Raw genomic sequence first — 19,581 nt, 5'->3', positions numbered from 1 at the left:
ACGTGACACGAAATCCTTGATGGAGGGACTGTGGTGTAAACCATTGTCATATGGGCTCAGTCAACGTCGGCCTCCTTCAAGGCATGGATGTACAAAAATGGAATCTATTTTTTGTACACCCATGTTCAAGGGAAGCCCACAGCACACCTGAACACCGCCGTGGAAGAACGGGGCGCTCAAAGCTTTCATCACAGAGTAGTCGAGTAGACACTATTTTGTAACGGGACCGCTGTGTCGATCACCCTCGCAAACACTCGCTCAGCATCTCTCTTCAGGTGCCCATGTACACCATTCACACTTGCATGTTTATCTCACATCTAAAGTACACACAAAATGTGTTGATCAGCCAGACATTAAAGTTGCTGACTCGTTTAACAACTGGTTGGAAAAACATGAAAGTCTCTGGGCTATTAACCAAAGAGGTATCTCAAAATTGCACGAAAAACATACTAGAGATTATATGGTCTTGGCAGAGACGGACTGTTTGTTCCACTCTCTCTCGCTCTCTGTTTCTCTTTCTCTTTTTCCTTTCCTCTTCTCTTCTTTCCCTCTTCGCGCAGACTCCCTACGGGCCGGCGCTATTCAGTCAACACGACAGAATAACTTCAAGTGCAATGAGCCGGCGCACTGCCCCGTGGGCTTAAAAAATAATATTGCATTTGCAGCCGTTCAATCTCCGTGCGAATGCCGTTAAACTTCACATCGCCTACACCTCACCTTTCCCTTAGGGTTTAGTCCGGGGATCGTAAAAACAAAAGTAATAGAAAAAAAACATTGTCTCTACTGCAGACATAGGGGCCTCGATCTCCCATGATGATGATGGTGATGATGATGATGGTGATGATGATGATGATGATGATGATGATGATAATGATAATGATGATAATTATGATGGTGATGGTTACATATTTATAAAATGAAGAAAAATAAGAATATATTTGGACTCAGTAAATTTGAATGGGGATGACGCTACAGCGCCAGTTTCACCGGCGTCAGATCCGATTTTTCCCGACTGCGTCTGATGGAATGATAAGTGTAAAAACGACTGTAAAAATGTGCTCCAAGTTTCATATCTCTTAAAATGTTAATCAAAACACCGTGGGGTTTATATTTCATAATGTTTAGTAAACTATCATCTTAATATCCGTTTCTCAGGATGTAGTTACAACACAATATTCTTAGCCCTTAAGTTCGAATGCTGTATGTTTAATACGTCCATTTTTCAGGCCTCAAGTCATAGTTATATAAGTTAATTGTTTTATATGTTCTCTAAATAATCAGGGCTTTCATATCGCCTCTCATGGTGGCGAGTTTTAGCATTTCAGACCGTGATATGCCTTTTTTGAACCAACTTTCGGAAAATCTTAAAGCAAAGTTAACAGGACACCAACAAACACATCCACAGACCATGGACTGAAAATTATGAACACTACCAAAGAACTAGTCTTTATGAGATATTCTTCTGATAAAATATTAAGCTTAATACCTGCGAAGCAATTTTACGATTCAAAAGAAGGTTGTGAAAGACCGGAGTTGTTATTTTTTAAAGTTTTTGGCGAATTTCATCATTTATCCGTCATTGGGTAGCGTCACTTTTGCATTCTTCGGATACGACGCTGAAGCTGACGCTGAGTAGCGTCATTTTCAGCGTTTGTAGCTGGAAAGTCACTTGAGGCTTTAAAAGAGGATGGGGATGACGCCAACTTTACGCTCGTCAGCGCCGCTGCGATATCACAGCTAACTCAGCATGCTCAGGAGGGTAAACTACCTCAGAGTCTTGTATTGTAAGTTGTATGTTGTAAAATGTGTTTCAAATACTTCACTTCCTACCAAACAGCAGCTTATGCGGAGTTTTGGACTTTAGTTTTACCTCACTCCCAGAGAGTTGTTCAGCTATACAGTGATTGGTCAGTTCGTGCCCATACAGTGTATACAATTCAAACAAATAAGGCCGGGCCACTGCACTATCGAGACCAACGTAAAGTTGGCGTCATCCTCATCCTCATCCTCAGCCTCAGGGGTCACGCGAAAATGAGGATGAGGATGACGCTACAGCGTCAGCTTCACCGGCGTCAGATCCGATTATTCCCGAATGCGTCTGATGGAACAATAAGTGTAAAAACGACTTTAAAAATGTGCTCCAAGTTTCATATCACTGTAAATGTTAATCAAAACACAGTGGGGTTTGTATTTCATAATATTTAGTAATCTCTCCTCTTAATATCCGTTTCTCACGATGTAGTTATAACGCAATATTCTTAGCCCTTAATTTCCTTAAAGTTCAAAGGTTGTATGTTTAATACGTTGACTTTTCAGGCCTCAAGTCATAGTTATACGAGTTAATTGTTTTATATGTCCTCTGAATAATTAGGGCTTTTATATTGCCTCTCATGGTGGCGATTTTTACACATTTCGGACCACGTATACTTTTTGCACCAATTTTTGGAAAATCTTAACGCAAGAGTTGAGAGGATACCAACAAACACATCCGCGGATCCATGGACTGAAAATTACGAACATTTCCAAAGAACTAGTCTGTATGAGATATTCTAACGATAAAATATTACCTACGAACTAGTTTCACGATTCAAAAGAAAGTTGAGAAAGAATGGAGTTGTTATTTTCTTAAGTTTTGGGCGAATTTTATCATATAACCATCCTCGGGTAGCGCAACTTCGGCAATCTTCGGATACGACGCTGAAGCTGACGCTGAGTAGCGTCATATTCAGCGTCAGCTAGAAAGGTCACCTGAGGCTGAGGATGAGGATGAGGATGACGCCAACTTTAAGTACCGAGTTCATAATTGGCAGTTCAAAGTTTAACTTAAGGTCAAAGGTGTAATCTTTTGAACATGGCGGACGCTGCTGTTGCTGCAGTCGACGAAGACAGTGGCAATCCCTCTTCACAGGAACGTAATGAAAAACTGAACCAGTGTATTGATATTGCCATTGAACAGTTTTCGGTTCCAAGACTAGAGGCCACCAGGAGAAACGCAGAAATAGCGCTGAGGTTTGTGAAGAGTTTGACAGAAAAACTAAACGACATCGATCCTCGTCTTCTTGATTGTTTTGGTTCCAGCCTTGGCCATGATGTACCGAGGGAACGTTTACGTTCAGAAGGGTCTCCAAATCAATTTTACTACAGACTTATGCTGGATATAGAAAGAGACTCTTCACTCTTCCAGGTTTGTATAAACTTCAACGATGTGTGTCTGAACTAAGTACACGTTGATGTGCACGGAATGGGAACGGCCTATGAAAAATAATGATAAAGCAGGTCATGGTACGGTGTGGAGACACTCATGACCCCGCTTGTAGTACCGTACAATGGTTCCTTTAGCCCAACCCCACTTTGAAATCACTGTAATCGCAGACTTTCCTTGGAAGAAGCACATCAAAGGGGCATTTCTTAATCCCTGGTTCTCGCATTGGTTCTTGTCACAGTCCCTCCACAACAACTGTTTTGTAGAGGGACTGTGTTCTTGTTGATGTCGAATATTACAGTGATTTTACGACTTATCCGGACACCAAACTTGCTAATTACCCAGCAACTTCGCTGGTGATATTGAGACTTTGATCAGTAATTACCAAAGCACTTTGGTAATTCACCTCAAACTTGATACTTGATCTGGCTGCAGTAACTCCATGGGTGGCAAAGTGTAAACACAGACGCCGACATCTCAGTGCATACAGTGATAGCATAAACCAATTTGACGGACATGAGTTTGCACTCAAAGTTTTCAACAGTGTACCCATACAAAAAATTGCTGAACAAAGTGATGGAAATGACACAGGACAAATACAACTTGCATTGCAGTAAACCTACCCACTGCACCACAAAGATTTCTGTAACTTCAATGGACATCATGTCTGATTGAACAGTCCTACTTAAATACTTTTTCCGCTCAATTCGTGCTGATTTAGGCACAATTATTGAACACCACTAAAACTTTCAATCACTTTCCTAAATCAACTTACACCTGAAGAAATTGTAAAGGAAGCTAGAATACAGAAAAGATTTTCAATCTCTCTATCTTCATGAACGGGCATTCCTCGATCACATTTATGCTGATAGACAACCATTGCCAAAAGGCAGCAAAACTCAGCAACGATTCCGAGCTAAACTGACGCAGTATTTCATATCCCTGCATCAAAGGAAATTGAAAACACAATCCCATCAATGATATTTGGTAAAATTTTCACATGAATCATATCTTGACATAAAAAAGTGAAACAAAGACGTCTTGTACTTTGCTGATCAACAGCACAGTGTGAACTGTGAAGTGGCATCTGCATTGCCTGCACGTAAAAGCAACTCACGTACCTCAGTATCAAATGGTCTGCATCTTATGAAAACAACAACTGGCAGTGAGAGTTGTAATAGTCACCGGTAAAAACTCTTCACGGATGAAAGGATAATTGCTTCAAATGAATGAAACTGCAGGTTTTAGAGGAGGAAAACCAATGGCGGATGCGTGGAGTGGGAAAATTATATTTAGGTGACGGAGACGGAGGGTCATAGGATTATAAATAAACTGGATAATGTAGGATTTTCCTCACAATGGTGTAACAGGAATTCCAATGTCAGCTTGTTTTAACGTTAGTAATAGTTTTTCTGCTCTAAGAAGTAATTTAACAAACTCTAACGACCCATTATACTCTCCTTACCTCTCCGTAGTTGAGTTTTACATGTAGCACGGATGAACAGCACACATGTACATATGTTGGTTTCACCGAGGAATGCTGTTCAGTGGAATGCCAACCCCTGGTCACAAATTAGTTTATGGCACTAGTATGATACTTATCAGTGACTTTGTATACACATTGTGTACCCCATGGAGCACTCATGCAGCCAGATCAAGTATCAAGTTTGAGGTGAATTACCAAAGTGCTTTGGTAATTACCGATCAAAGTCTCAATATCATCAGCGAAGTTGCTGGGTAATTAGCAAGTTTGGTGTCCGGATAAGTCGTAAAACAACAGTAACGAGGTGCCAGTCCATTGTTTTCCATTGAAAAAGTTATCAAGTTAGTTCATCTGCTTTTTGATAGAGCCGACAAAAACCTGCTAGTCACATGTTTTTGGTAATGACAAGACAGTTTATGCACTTTGTGAGTCGGTTAGCTCTGCATGGCAGGGCTGTGTGTTACCGGCGTTATACAGCCTCCCACCACAGCCCTGCCATGCAGAGCTATGAGTTGGGATGTTCACATCAATAGATTGTTATGTAGGTCATTTACCCCACACTCATCATGACCTGAGTTCAATTAGTCTAGAACATTCTCAAGGTCACTGCCCTTGATGACCTAACAACCTTGAATTCAATTAGTCATGTTTGGAATGTTCTGGAAAGTTGATTAGTTGTGTAAGGGAGATAATTTTAGAACAGTAATTAGCATGTCAATAAAAGTTCTAGATTGTTCTTATATGCCTTTATAAAAGGGACGTGCTCAGCTTCCAGTCAGACTTTTGGGATCGTGTCTCTTGTGTGTTACTGGGCTCCAGCAGTAGTCGTTCTCAGGACTTTTCAGGACCTTCACTGTCAACGCTGGATTTATACTGTGGACTTTGTGCGGCTTCGGGCCTGCGGGCCGGGGGACTGTTCATTCGTCCGGCTGACTGTTGCAGCTCTGGGACTGGGGCTTTGCCGTCCCGGCTGAGATGGGTGGTCTGTGCACTTTTGGAGCTTGTGCTCTGTCCCTGACTTGGCAGTTGGTTTTGTTTTCGTGATGAATTTTGTTTGAGCGGGAACTGCTGAGTTCACCCTTTTGTTCGTTTTCTCTGCACGTAACAAATTGGGGGCTTGTCCGGGATACGAACATTTTGAGCCGTTTGACAACATTTTGCCAGCCTTTTCAAACTACTGTATACTGTGAACTCAGCAAAATTCAATCATGGCGGAATTCAAGCCAGACGAATTTATGGATGACCTTGATCAGGACACATTTAATTCCCTCAGAAAAGACAACCTCATAGCACTGGCCAATTTCCTTAAAGTAGATGTCAAAAGATCTATGCGCAAGCGAGAAATACAGTTCAAGATTGCAAAACATTTAGTTAATTCTGGCCATTTTGAGGAGTCTGCCTTAAAAGATTATGAGCCTGAGTCTTCCTTCGAACTCAAAAAATTGGAATTAGAAATACAGGCAGATTTCGAGCTAAAAAAATTGGCATTAGAAAAAGAAAAAGAATTACAAATGAAAGAAAAAGAATTACAAATGGAAAAGGAGAGACAGGCATTAGAAAAAGAAAAAATACAAATGCAGTTAGAAATGGAAGAAAGACAGAAAGAGAGGGAATTGGAAATGAAAGAAAAAGAATTGCAAATGGAAGAAAGACAAAGGGAGAAAGAAAGAGAGGAAAAAGAAAAGGAAAGAGAATTAGCAGAACACCGACTGCAGTTAGAAATAAAACGTTTAGAGCTTGACAGTCAGGAAAATTCTTCCCTTCAGACAAGTTTGACATCACTAAGCATTTCAGGTTAGTTCCCCCTTCCAAGAAAAGGATGTTGATAAATATTTCCTTCATTTTGAGAAAATTGCTGAGTCTGAATGGCCTAAGGAGTCCTGGTCTATGCTTTTGCAGAGTGCTTTGGTGGGTAAAGCCAGAGAAATTTACATTCAGTTGTCAGTAGAGCAGGCATCAATTATGATTCTGTGAAGGATTAATTCTCAAGGGCTATGAGTTGGTGCCTGAAGCTTATCGTCAGAAATTTAGGGATTGTGAGAAGGTGAAGGATCAAACTTATGTTGAATTTGCTCGAACAAAAGAACAACTGTTTGACCGTTGGTGCTCTTCTGAAAAGGTCAGTCAGAATTATGACAAATTACGACAACTTGTTTTGATTGAGGAATTTAAAAGGTGCATTCGGAGTGACATCAAGACATTTATCAATGAACAAAAGGCAGATACATTGGAGGTTGCTGCACGTTGGCCGATGATTATTCATTGACCCACAAATCTTCCTTTCTCAGCAAACCATCCCAGTCCTTTTCATACAGAAACAATGCAGGTAAATTTAACTCCTCCTTTTCATCCAAGAATTTCTCAAAGGACAGTAGGAAATCAAATGACAACAGTTCACAGAGTTCAAGTAACACTCCCACATCATCAGATCCCAATCTCAATCTCCTTCTGACAAACAATTTGGTACACTTTCTTGTAATTATTGTAAGAAAGACGGCCATTTAATGTCAGATTGTTTCAAATTGAAAAGAAAACGTGAAGGTCAAAGTAGTCAAAGTGGATCTAAGCCCACCGGCTTTATTTCTTCATCAACTCGATTAGAGTCTAATAATGTGTGCAACACATTTTCTGAGGTTAAACCCCTCTCATCCCCAATTAATGAGGTCAAGGTCATTCTTCTCAAGATAGCATTATGGGTATTTTCGAACCATTTATTCACGATGGTTTTATATCACTTTCTAGTGATTTTCTTCCGCTACCCCTGTCAAATTTTAAGAGATACCGGGGCTTCCCAGTCTCTTTTGTTGGCAGATACCCTGCCGTTTTCTGAAAAGTCATTTTCAGGTTCTAAAGTTCTTATTAAGGGGGTAGATTGTAATGACTACATTCCTGTTCCTCTCCATAATGTCTATTTGTCTTCGGACTTTGTTTCTGGACCTGTGGCTTTAGGTATTAGGCCTTTTTTGCCTTTGAAGGGATTCACCTTCTTCTTGGAAACGACCTTGCTGGGGACAAGGTCATTACTAATCCACTTGTGACTGATAATCCTAGTTTAGATCAGAATCCAGAGCCATAGAGGAAGAAATTCCGGGCCTTTTTCCTTCGTGTGCAATTACTCGAGCCATGTCAAAGAAAACTTCCGAGAATCAAAATACTCTCAAGAATAATGTCACAGATGTTGACTTAAATGACACCTTTCTCAGTCAGGTGTTTGACACGGATCATTCCGTTATCCCTCGTGGATTTGAAACTTCCAGTAAAACTTCTGCTGACCAAAGTCAGACATTTTCTAGATCAAATCTCATTGCAGAACAACACAAAGACTCAGATATTTTGTCTTTGTTTGACAGGGTAGATGATGATGAAGGTAAACTTCAGATAGCTCTGTTTCCTATTATACAAAATCTGGTATTCTCATGCGTAAATGGAGACCTCCAGATATTTTGGTTGATGACGATTGGGCTATAAAACATCAAATTGTGATTCCAAAGCCCTATCGTGCTGAAATATTGCGCCTGGCCCATGAAACCCCCTGGGCTGGTCACTTAGGAGTCAGGAAAACTTATCACAAAATTCTCAGTCACTTTTATTGGCCTAATCTCAGGCAGGACGTAGCACATTTCTGTAAAACTTGTCACACATGTCAAATGGTAGGAAAGCCAAATCAGACCATTCCAAAGGCCCCTTTACAGCCAATTCCTGCGTTTCAAGAACCATTTAGTAGGATACTAATAGACTGTGTTGGGCCCCTACCAAAAACAAGATCAGGAAATGAGTACATGCTGACAATAATGTGTACATCAACTCGGTTCCCAGAAGCCATACCACTGAGAAATATAAAGACAAAGACTATAGTGAAAGCTTTAGTCAAATTTTTCACTTTATTTGGCCTCCCTAAATGTGTCCAGTCCGATCAAGGCTCCAACTTTATGTCTGGTATTTTTCAACAAGTAATGGATCAGCTAGGCATTAAACAGTATAGGTCATCCGCCTATCATCCAGAAAGTCAGGGTGCTCTTGAGAGATTTCATCAAACTTTGAAAAACATGATTAGGACCTACTGTTTTGACACAGAGAAGCAGTGGGATGAAGGAATTCATTTTCTGCTCTTTGCTGTTAGAGAGTCAATTCAGGAGTCTCTTGGTTTTAGCCCATTTGAGCTTGTATTTGGACATACAGTCCGTGGCCCACTTAAGCTCGTTAAAGAGAAATTCCTATCAGACGATGATGATTGTCTGAATATTTTGCAATATGTGTCAGATTTTCGTACAAAACTCTCTAAAGCATGTGAATTAGCCAGAGAAAATCTTGAGTCATCTCAGCAGTCAATGAAACCAAATATGATAAAAGCACCTCAAAACGGAAGTTTGAACCAGGTCAAAAGGTTCTTGTTCTACTTCCAATTCCTGGCAAACCACTCCATGCTCGTTACTTTGGGCCATACCTAATTGATAAGAAATTGAGTGATTTAAATTACATCATAATAACACCTGACAGGCGAAAACAAAAACAGCTATGTCACATAAATATGCTTAAGCCATATTTGGATAGGGATAATCCTACTATAACTCAGCCTGTCAGTGCAGTCAGTTCAAACCATTATGAAGATAGTGATACTGAAACTGACTTGAGTGAAAATACTCTAAACTCAAAGCTGGGCTCGGTCAAGCTTCAGAACTCAGAAATCCTGGAGAAGCTGGAGTCTACAAAGTTGGCACACCTCCAGCCAGAACAACAACACAACAGGTGAAAGAACTGCTCCATGAATATAAACACCTGTTTCAAGATGTTCCAACGAGGACAAACGTCATCTATCACGACGTTGATGTTGGGGACAGTAAGCCTGTAAAACAACATCCATACAGACTGAATCCAACAAAAGCGAAATATCTCCAGGAAGAAGTCAAATACCTGCTGGACAATGACTTTATTGAACCCAGTAAAAGTAACTGGAGTTCGCCGTGCATACTTGTTCCCAAATCAGATCACAGTTATCGTATGTGCACGGACTTTAGGAAGGTCAACACTTTAACAAAGACAGACACTTTCCCAATCCCGAGGATTGATGACTGCATCGACCGAGTGGGAAAAGCCAAGTATGTGACGAAATTTGACCTACTGAAGGGATTTTGGCAAGTCCCTCTGACAGATCGTGCTCGTGAAATATCCGCCTTTGTTACACCAGACGGATTGTTCCAGTACAAGGTGATGCCATTCGGAATGAAGAACTCTCCGGCAACGTTCCAACGGATGATCAACGACGTCATATCCGGGCTAGACGGATGTGCAGCTTACGTTGACGACGTAGTCCTGTATACTGACACCTGGGAGGAACACATCAAGCTCATGCGGAAGTTCTTTGAGAGACTGAGTAAAGCAATGTTGACTGTCAACCTTGCCAAATCTGAGTTTGGTTGGGCGAGGGTAACTTACCTCGGACATACTGTAGGACAGGGTGAGGTAAAACCTGTTGATGCCAAAATCAGTGCCATTTCAAGTTTTCCCATACCAAACTGCAAACGACAACTGATGCGCTTTCTCGGTATGGCTGGTTACTACAGAAAATTCTGTCCAAATTTCTCCACAATTACTGAGCCTTTGACTAACTTACTTAAAAAGAAAGTAAAGTTCGTTTGGTCAGAGCAATGCCAACAGGCATTTGATACACTTAAAGCCATACTGCAAAGTGCTCCAGTGTTGTCTGCACCAGATTTCACTTTGCCATTCAAATTAGCTGTGGATGCTAGTGATACGGCTGCTGGTGCTGTTTTATTGCAAGAGGATAGTCATGGTGTAGATCATCCTGTTTGCTATTTTTCACGCAATTTAACAAATCCCAGAGAAACTACTCTACAATTGAAAAAGAGTGTTTATCTTTGATATTAGCCTTACAGCATTTTGAAGTTTATGTTACTTCTTCAAATCAGCCAATAGTGGTTTATATTGATCACAACCCTCTTGTTTTTCTGCAGAAATTTAAAGGCAAAAATCAGAGATTGCTAAGATGGAGTTTAATGTTACAGGAGTTTAATCTTGACATTAGACATATCAAAGGCAGAGACAATTTAATTGCAGACTGTCTCTCTCGTATTTAGAGTTTATTGTTGTTCACTTTCAAGAAATTTTACTTTAGAGTAAAAAAATTTTGAGTACTTAAATCTTTTTCAGGATTACATTTGTAAAAGAAAGATTTTTCTTTGAAAAATTTTCTTTTTTTGAAGAGGGGGTGTGTTATGTAGGTCATTTACCCCACACTCATCATGACCTGAGTTCAATTAGTCTAGAACATTCTCAAGGTCACTGCCCTTGATGACCTAACAACCTTGAATTCAATTAGTCATGTTTGGAATGTTCTGGAAAGTTGATTAGTTGTGTAAGGGAGATAATTTAGAACAGTAATTAGCATGTCAATAAAAGTTCTAGATTGTTCTTATATGCCTTTATAAAAGGGACGTGCTCAGCTTCCAGTCAGACTTTTGGGATCGTGTCTCTTGTGTGTTACTGGGCTCCAGCAGTAGTCGTTCTCAGGACTTTTCAGGACCTTCACTGTCAACGCTGGATTTATACTGTGGACTTTGTGCGGCTTCGGCCTGCGGGCCAAGGGACTGTTCATTCATCCGACTGACTGTTGCGGCTCTGAGACTGGAGCTTTGCCGTCCAGCTGAGGTGGGTGGTCTGTGCACTTTTGGAGCTTGTGCTCTGTCCCTGACTTGGCAGTTGGTTTTGTTTTCGTGGTAAATTTTGTTTGAACGTGGACTGCTGAGTTCACCCTTTTGTTCGTTTTCTCTGCACGTAACAAGATGGTTGTCCCTTCAACAGTAAGACTCATCCAGCACTGCAAATTTCAGTTGAAAAGTACTTACTAGCAAAAATTCAGTATCGGATCAGCAGGTGATTTTAATTAAATTATAATTATTTCCTGAATGGCAGGACTTTATTATCGAACTATTTAGGTCACTTCAACTGGGAATAAGGGTCTAAAGTTAAAATGTTTATATCAAATCTTCACTGGAAATCTTTGTCAACTGTCATACATTTTGTCCGATGAAAATGTATATTTACAATGTCAATCTGTGGAGGACCTTTGACCCCTGGCACATCAGCAAAGATCACAAAGAGTGACTGTTCTGTGTGATATTTGTGATCACTACTTGAAGCAAGTTTCTTTACCAATCAGTGGACAGAACACTCAACTTTTTCTGGGGTAGGGACAATTCAGTCTTTTCTTACTTATATTAATTCATCCACCTGCTGAGTTAGGGATTTGCTTTGCTTCTATTATTCAACCCAAATTCTTACAAAATATGTAGGAAACTACAACAATTCTCAAAATCAAGCATTCTCATGGTTCGTGACATTCAGATCCATTCATTTATTCATAGAAGCCTCTGTTGATGTCAGAAAGAAGTACATTATACAGATTAATTTGCCAATACACATTACTGCTGTCAAATCTCAAACAAGTTAACATTTCAAATGCACTCTATTGATACAACTGTGCAGAGAATATAATATTTATTCTATTAACTTTACCGTGTCAGATATGTAGTTTTTTGTTCCTGTTGAATTAGTAAGAGTGTTAGCTTGGTTGATATAGAGTTCTCCTTGGTGAACTTTGTTATAGATTCCAAGTCAATGTTATTGAACTCCACATTCGCTTATACTGAAACTTCCTGAAAGATGACAGATGTGTAATTTGTTTTCCTGTTGAATTAGTAAGAGTGTTAGTTTGGTTGATATGGAGTTCTTCTTGGTGCACTTTGTTATTGGACTCCTCGTCAATGTTATTGCACTCATCGTCAATGTTATTGGACTCCGGGTCCACATATACTAAAACTTACCGTATGACGAAGCTGTAGGATACAGACATAGGTGTATGTGTAGCTGTGACATCGCAGCGGTACTTGTGGCATGTATCGAACGCGCTCGGGTCATTGAGGTTTGGACTGTGGCGATGACCAAAATGACCCGATCGCGTTCGATATATGCCACAAGTACCGCTGCGATATCACAGCTAAGGTGTATGATAATGCCATAAGTTACAGACATAGGTGTATGATAATGCATGTCTTCCCTTTTCTAGGTTACAACCTTTGCCAGAGACATCAATCTACCTGACATGACAGCCACAGTTAAAATGAAAAACGTGGATGCAGCGAAGAATGCCAGTAATGATAGTAAATTATCCACATGGCAGGAATTTCTCTGTGACAAGGGTTATCTGGTCCCATCGAGTTTCACAGACATGTTGCAAGAAGCTGTCGATAATACGCTGATGATCTACGGAGATGAGTTTGAAATGGTGAGCATTCATGAAAAGTCTCCCCACGTCACTCTTCGAATTGTTAACGGTGAAAACAGCGTCTTTGTGAAAATTGTACCTAGTGTTCTATGCTATGGCCTCCCTCAAGGTACCCGACTGCCACCGAAATGGCCGAACCATCCTCATGCAAAAGGCCGGAGCAAAACTTTTGTTAAGGGAATCCATTCTGATGTGAATTCTGGACAAAGCCTGTGGGTGATTGAAGGGCAAGTGTACAAATCTCCACCAGGAATTGTGAAAGTTCCTGCGGAGGATCTTGTCCCCAAGTTGTGGTCGGTGTCCATAGATGTTTTGGAGGATAAGTTTCTTGATGGAGTGAAAAAAGATGACGTTGAGGAGGAAGAAGTCAGAAAATATCGACATCACATATTGCAGCTGTTCTTTGCCCTGAGAGAAGGCCAGGAAGCCATACTACAGGGACTCACTGCAAAACATCTGCGGACACTGTTGCTATGGGAGTGCAATCGCCATGGTGATTGGTCTCAGGATTCGGCAGGGGAGCGGTTTCTGACGATGCTGCAAAGACTTAAGGACAATTTGAAACTGAAAACATTGCAAGATTTCTTCTACATTGATTTGAATATTTTGTGTGATTTAAGTGCCTCCGCTAGACGGACCATGCATATCAAGGTGAAGCATTTTTTATCAGCAATTCTACGAGAACCAGAATCTATATTTCACTTTTTACCACACTAGAATATAAAGCTGGAATTTCTTCAGAACATTTGAAAGATGGTAGGTGTGACGGTGGAATGGCTCGTATACATGTACAATGGAAAATTTAAACTTTTGTTTTACGTAATGTAACTCTAGACTGGAAGATCTGTCGCTTGAGGGCGCTCCAAGGGGGAAGCATAGAGAGCACCCTAGAGCAACGGATCTTCCAGTCTTTGTTACCCCTAATGTCTCTGTTAGTCTGACAATGATGTCATATACACGTACTTTACTCAGTCAAGGTGTTTTATAAGTCAAATACAGTGCTTGGAACTGTATTGCTCCACGTTCTACCCACAAGTGCCTGTGAGTGGTAGATTCTGAAAAGACAATAGCAAACACTATACTAATATGGTTATATAATAAAAAATATACTATCATGGGCATCATTTGATCAGTGGAAGATGGTTTTACAAGAAGAATTTTCAAGATGAATCATGGTTTTAGACAATGCCATTGTCTCCATTGAGATCTATAGTCTACAAAGCAGGAAATCGACAGGCAGAAGGCAAATATTTTGTTGACCTTTTCACAGCCACCCATGGCATTAACCAACACTTTAGGGGCCCCTTAATCCCCCCAAAAGTTTGACAACTCTTGTCATTATAAAATGCAGATTGTGGGTGCACATGTAAAGATGGTTTTCTAATTTGTCTTTATTATGGACAGAATAAATCATATATAACGAATATAAATATAAGTATATGCCGTGTAACCAGCAAATTTCTTAAATGTATAAATAGACAGAAAAGAAATAAATGTAAAGTCATACTTTATTAAATAGAGAATAAATATAGGAAGTAAAGAAATGTAATTTCTTGATTTATTTAGCTGAACACAATTGCCTTGATCCAAGGCAGTGCAAGCATTGAGGACGATGTTGTTATAATGTATTTGAAAACACAGAATTTTTATATTCTGAATTTCAGTCACTTTGCAAGATAATAACAGAGTACAAATAAATGTATCTGTGTACTCTAGATCATGTCAGGATAGGTTTTGGAAAGTAAAGGTAGGTCGATTTTGTACAGCAACTGTTATGCCTCTATAGATTGACTGAAAGATTCAGTCATGTGGGTCTCTGCCATACTCCAACCCATGTTAAGGTCGTATGCACCTCAAAAGTGAAAGACTTCAAATTTTGCTCAAACTTTGCTCAATAAACTTTTCATCCGTTCTCTTACAAAAATATCAGGAATAAAAATCAGGGGTCACTGATCAAAGTTTGGTACTAGAGAAACAAATTACGTAAGATTTACTGATATTTGAGATTCAAAATGGCCGACATCCCTGTGTTAACTCTATGGGGAAAAGTAAAATTTTTGAATTTCGAAAAATTAAGACTGTAAAAATTTTTCCAACTCCAAGAACTTTAAAATGAGCCCCCAATAGCGGTAGATTGGAAAAGAATTGTTAAGTTTGAGAGTCCAAGTATCTGTCCCTTAGGTGCAGTCTACCTAATCTAACATGCTTCTTTACTTCTGCTAGAAACTACTGTACACTAAAGGCTGAAAACTAGCTAGAGACTGGCCGGTGCACATGGTGGGTTAGTTGGATATCGCAGAGACCATGCATGACTGAACTGTTCAATCTTCTACACAGAGTACTACCATTGATATGAGGTGTGAGTCTTCTCACCTTACATTGCATCTCTTTCATCTTTTTGTTCATAATCAGGAAAGTGATGTGGAGGTACATCAAGTATAAAAAGTGAAGTAATTGGTGTCGTGCCAAGCTTCTTAACATTCAATGTTTGTTGCGGACACAAATGATGTGCTCCATGTACAGGTACATTGCACAAGTCTCTAAGACCAATGGAAGGAAACAACGTTTGGTCCATGGTACCAACTTAAATAGAAATCAGAGTCTGGCTTTTATCAGAGAAGGCGCCAGTGACATGAATGACCACTTCAATGAAACAGGAAAGGCAAAATAAAAGAGATAGCTTTTACTTATTGTTGTCAGGAGAGAATTTGATGGTGTACTACGGTCAGTGATCTGAGTGGTCGATATAGAGATAAACTTACAATGGAGGATTAATCACCCCATGGTCATCTCCTCATTCACAAACTTCATTCGACAACCTCTGAAGAAAAGTTGATGTAAAAAGAACTATTTTTGTCTCTGATGCAAGCAATTGACTATTTCTCAGAAGCCTGAATTCAAAAAGGTTGCCCCTTTTAATCATGATTGATTTTTACAGCCCACCGCTTCCTTATGTAGCTTACATTGTTTGTGGCAGCAGTGTAATTCTATCATGGGTGTGCCTGTGACTGTGTTTGTTCTGAACTAATTACTACAATTTTGAAGCCTCAGTGGTAGAGTACGCCATCCAATTCTTTCAAGTTATAACTGTTTTAGGCATGCACACCATAGTTATTAACCAAAAACATTCACTGATTAAAATCCCCAGTAAAAATGAAAGTTTTAAGTACTGATAAAATTTCTGAGCCACTATCTTTGGCACTTTTAAAGGGACAAAGTCGGCCAATTTTTCTTGAATTTTGTTTGATGCAAGATACTACTTATATTGTTTTACATGTTGAAAGATCCTGAATGAATGGGTGACCATGTACTACATATATTCGACCCCGGTTCCAGACACGATACATGAAACCATCGCGATAGTGAATTAATGGTCATGACCATTAATTCATTTTCGCCATGGTTTCCTTCAATTTGTCCAAAACCGGTATCGAATATATGCATGGTCACCCATTCATTCAGTATCTTTCAACATGTCAAACAATATAAGTAGTATCTTGTTATCAAACAAAATTCATGAAAAATGGCCGGCTTTGTCCCTTTAATAAATGATTGGAAACAAGCCGGTAATGACTGGAAAGACAAATTACATCAGACAATTTATACAGGAAATGTCTTTAATTTTTTAGAAACTGAAGAAACACAAGGTTACACCAAAGTGTATTTCTGAATTATTCAGACTTTCTTTCAAATCTGAATGGTCTCAATTCCTTTCTATGAATGTGTGTGTGTGTGTGTGTGGCATAAAATGTGCAATATTACTGTGATAAATGATTCCTTGAGAGTACGGGCAATATATGCATCACAAACATTACAACTACTTGAGCTTTAATCTGTCCACAACTGTTTCAAGAAAATTAAAACATATGCAAGAGTCTGATCAACTTTACTACCAAAGTTTTGTTATTAAATTTTCTTTAGCTATGTAAAATGACCCATCTTTGTAAAATCATTGAAAGCTGAGCAATAACACAGCAAGACATTTAATTTCTCTCTGCGGCATATGTATTGCAAATTTAACAATTCATTTTTTTTCATTAAAGAAACCTAAAAATCTGTTTTAATTTGGGATCCGAATCAGGAGTATCCCACAATTCCCTCTGATTTGTGCTATTGTAGATTCCTGAATGAAGCCGGAGTCATGTCTTCCATATGTAGAGACATGTCTTGAATTGCAGTAAGAATTATACAATAGCACTTTTAAACAAACTGTTTTTTGTTTTTATTTTTCATTTGATTTTTTTTTAAAAACCGTACTTTTGGCAGAGAAGATACCAACTTTGTAAAACTTGAAAACTATTTTACATCCATATTAATAGTTCACAGGAAATAAGGACAACTCCTGAAATCAGATTTGCTGAACACAAATATTGTGTTGTTCTAGTGAATGTGATAAAAAAGAATTAACACGTTCAATTTTCAAAAGAGTATAAGTACATCAATTGGCAATCTTGAGTCCAAATTTACGTATTTGACAAGCAAGCTAGAGTTTTTAGAAATGTAACAAAGTTTAATAAGAGCCCCTTATTCCCAACCTTGGCATTCGAGTTGCAAATTGCGCCCTCATTGGCAAGTATGGCAAATTCTTTCCAAGCTGGCGCCTGGATTGGTTGGCACAGGTACAACGGAACGCACTATATTAATTTACAAATTACAAATGAGCGCAGGGTCATTGAAATTCTTGATGACATTTTATTTGTGTATAGGTTTATTTTTATCTTGTTTTTGGTAAAGAGTAGTGTATAGACTTGGGTGACCAAACTGATACAAGCATCAGTAATTTATTGAGGAATTTCTATCATCTCCCCGGCACCAGCTCATCAAATGGACAGGAGATATTTGTACATTGGTACTAGCCGAGCCATGGCCTGCGGAGCTGGTAGTTCCCTTGAAAATTGAAAGGGTACACAACACATATGGTTCACCTGATTTTGACTGTTGACCCAGGATTTTTTTGTAAAGAGTGAACTTTTGACCCCTTCTTTACTCTAGCATGACTTTTGACCCCACTTTGGCATTTTGACTTATCATTTTGTAGAAAATGAAGAGTTTTGACTATAAAGATAGGCAAAAATGTAGACTTTTGACCTAAATTGCATTCATCTTTAAAAATGATTACGTGGATACAGCTAAAAGTGTTAGCTGCATGACGACTTTGTTTCCGTTAAATGTTGGGAATGTCGCATGTTGGTTAACAAAGTGCAGCCCGGCTCAATAATGACTCCTGCGCACGATATAACTTAACTATTGTTTTTGCTTCTCATTTTTGATATTTACCGAAAACAGTGGTTTGCTGGATACAGGCAGTGTTACTGTTTCCCTGCTTTATGGTGATCATCAAAATTGAAATTGAAATTATCTGAGCGAATATTTTTTATGCTGGTTTGACATGTACCAAAAACTTGTTTGTTTTGGGGGATGGCACATCGCACACCACAGTGAGTCTACTGCTTTTAATGGTCTAATGGTGACATACAGCAGAAAAAAGGCGATTTGTTTGGAGAACCTGTCTGTACTAAATTTCTTTATTTTCACCAAAAATACTAATTCCGATGTATTCTTATGAGATGCGTTTGGAAAATTTGTTAGCATATCGCCTCTACAATCAAATCCACTCTTGTTAGGAGTCTGTTGCTGGTGGAATAATTGATTTGTTTCGATACTCTAAATCGAAAGCTAAAGCCTCTGCAACTTGCATTTTATGTATTATACTTCCCGTCGCGGAACGACGTCGTCTGGAGTAAAAGTACAGTTCTTGGTGGCGTTACCGACGGATTTTCTGCGGACTGGAGAGAAGCTACTAAATTCGACAATTCAGTAAATCTCTTCTTTGAAGCAATTTGCCAAAAATGTGTTTTGTATACGGGAATGCAAAACTTTGGTAAACAATTTCAACATTTTGAACAAAACCTAATAATCGCTATTCTATCACCCGTTGTACACAGGTCTCTTTTACGCTTGTTTTTTTAACTAACTATGCGTCAGTTTTTTTTGTTTTTTTGTGTTTTTTGGGGGTTTTTTGAGCATCGTGAAAATTCTATAGAATGGAAATTTCAATTATAGGATTATCTTCCCTGGATATGACAGCAAAAGTAGTCCCAGTACCTTCAAATATTTGCCCTATGACTGACGGAATGTGTCCCCAGGCTACGGTTTAAGTAATCAATGTGTTACCGTGTCTGACTGACTTTGATAGGGGCAGTCAATTATCATAACGTACGCTAACTCCTCTGTAGATCGAAGTTTAAGAAGAGGCCGCTATTGAAGTTAACGCGCAAAATCGATGTCGGATCTCATTAGTGCTAATTGCGAAAACAAACACTTTCGATTTTTCTTGAAGAATGATAAATTCTTTCGTGCATTGTTCAGTCCTGCCACAAATATGCGTGTGTATTGCTTTTAATTAGGGTAATTTGGGAACGTTAAATTGCAGAGCTACTTTTAGAGATTACGCGTACGCGTCAATGACAATGCATCAAAGGTGAGTGTAGCTTGCCAATAGGGAATGGGGAAATAATGTTAGCAATTATCTGCGGTAGGTTACTTGTCAGCCACATCGACTGTCAAATTTTCGATCAGAAATACCACGGTAGA

General features: G+C 39.2%; 1 protein-coding gene across 1 annotated transcript; it reads left to right on the top strand.

The window, feature by feature from the left end:
• Positions 1 to 2,787: 2,787 nt before the first annotated feature.
• LOC139122810 (protein mab-21-like 2) lies at positions 2,788 to 15,672 on the top strand. The gene is made up of 2 exons (XM_070688572.1): positions 2,788 to 3,184; positions 12,769 to 15,672. Exons 1-2 carry the CDS (start codon positions 2,852 to 2,854, stop codon positions 13,702 to 13,704), a joined length of 1,269 nt encoding a protein of 422 aa, XP_070544673.1. The 5' UTR covers positions 2,788 to 2,851; the 3' UTR covers positions 13,705 to 15,672.
• The last annotated feature ends 3,909 nt before the right edge of the window (positions 15,673 to 19,581 follow it).

The sequence above is a fragment of the Ptychodera flava genome, chromosome 22 (assembly GCF_041260155.1).
Source record: "Ptychodera flava strain L36383 chromosome 22, AS_Pfla_20210202, whole genome shotgun sequence".
Taxonomy (NCBI): domain Eukaryota; kingdom Metazoa; phylum Hemichordata; class Enteropneusta; family Ptychoderidae; genus Ptychodera; species Ptychodera flava.
This window is presented reverse-complemented; position numbering and strand designations above follow the sequence as displayed.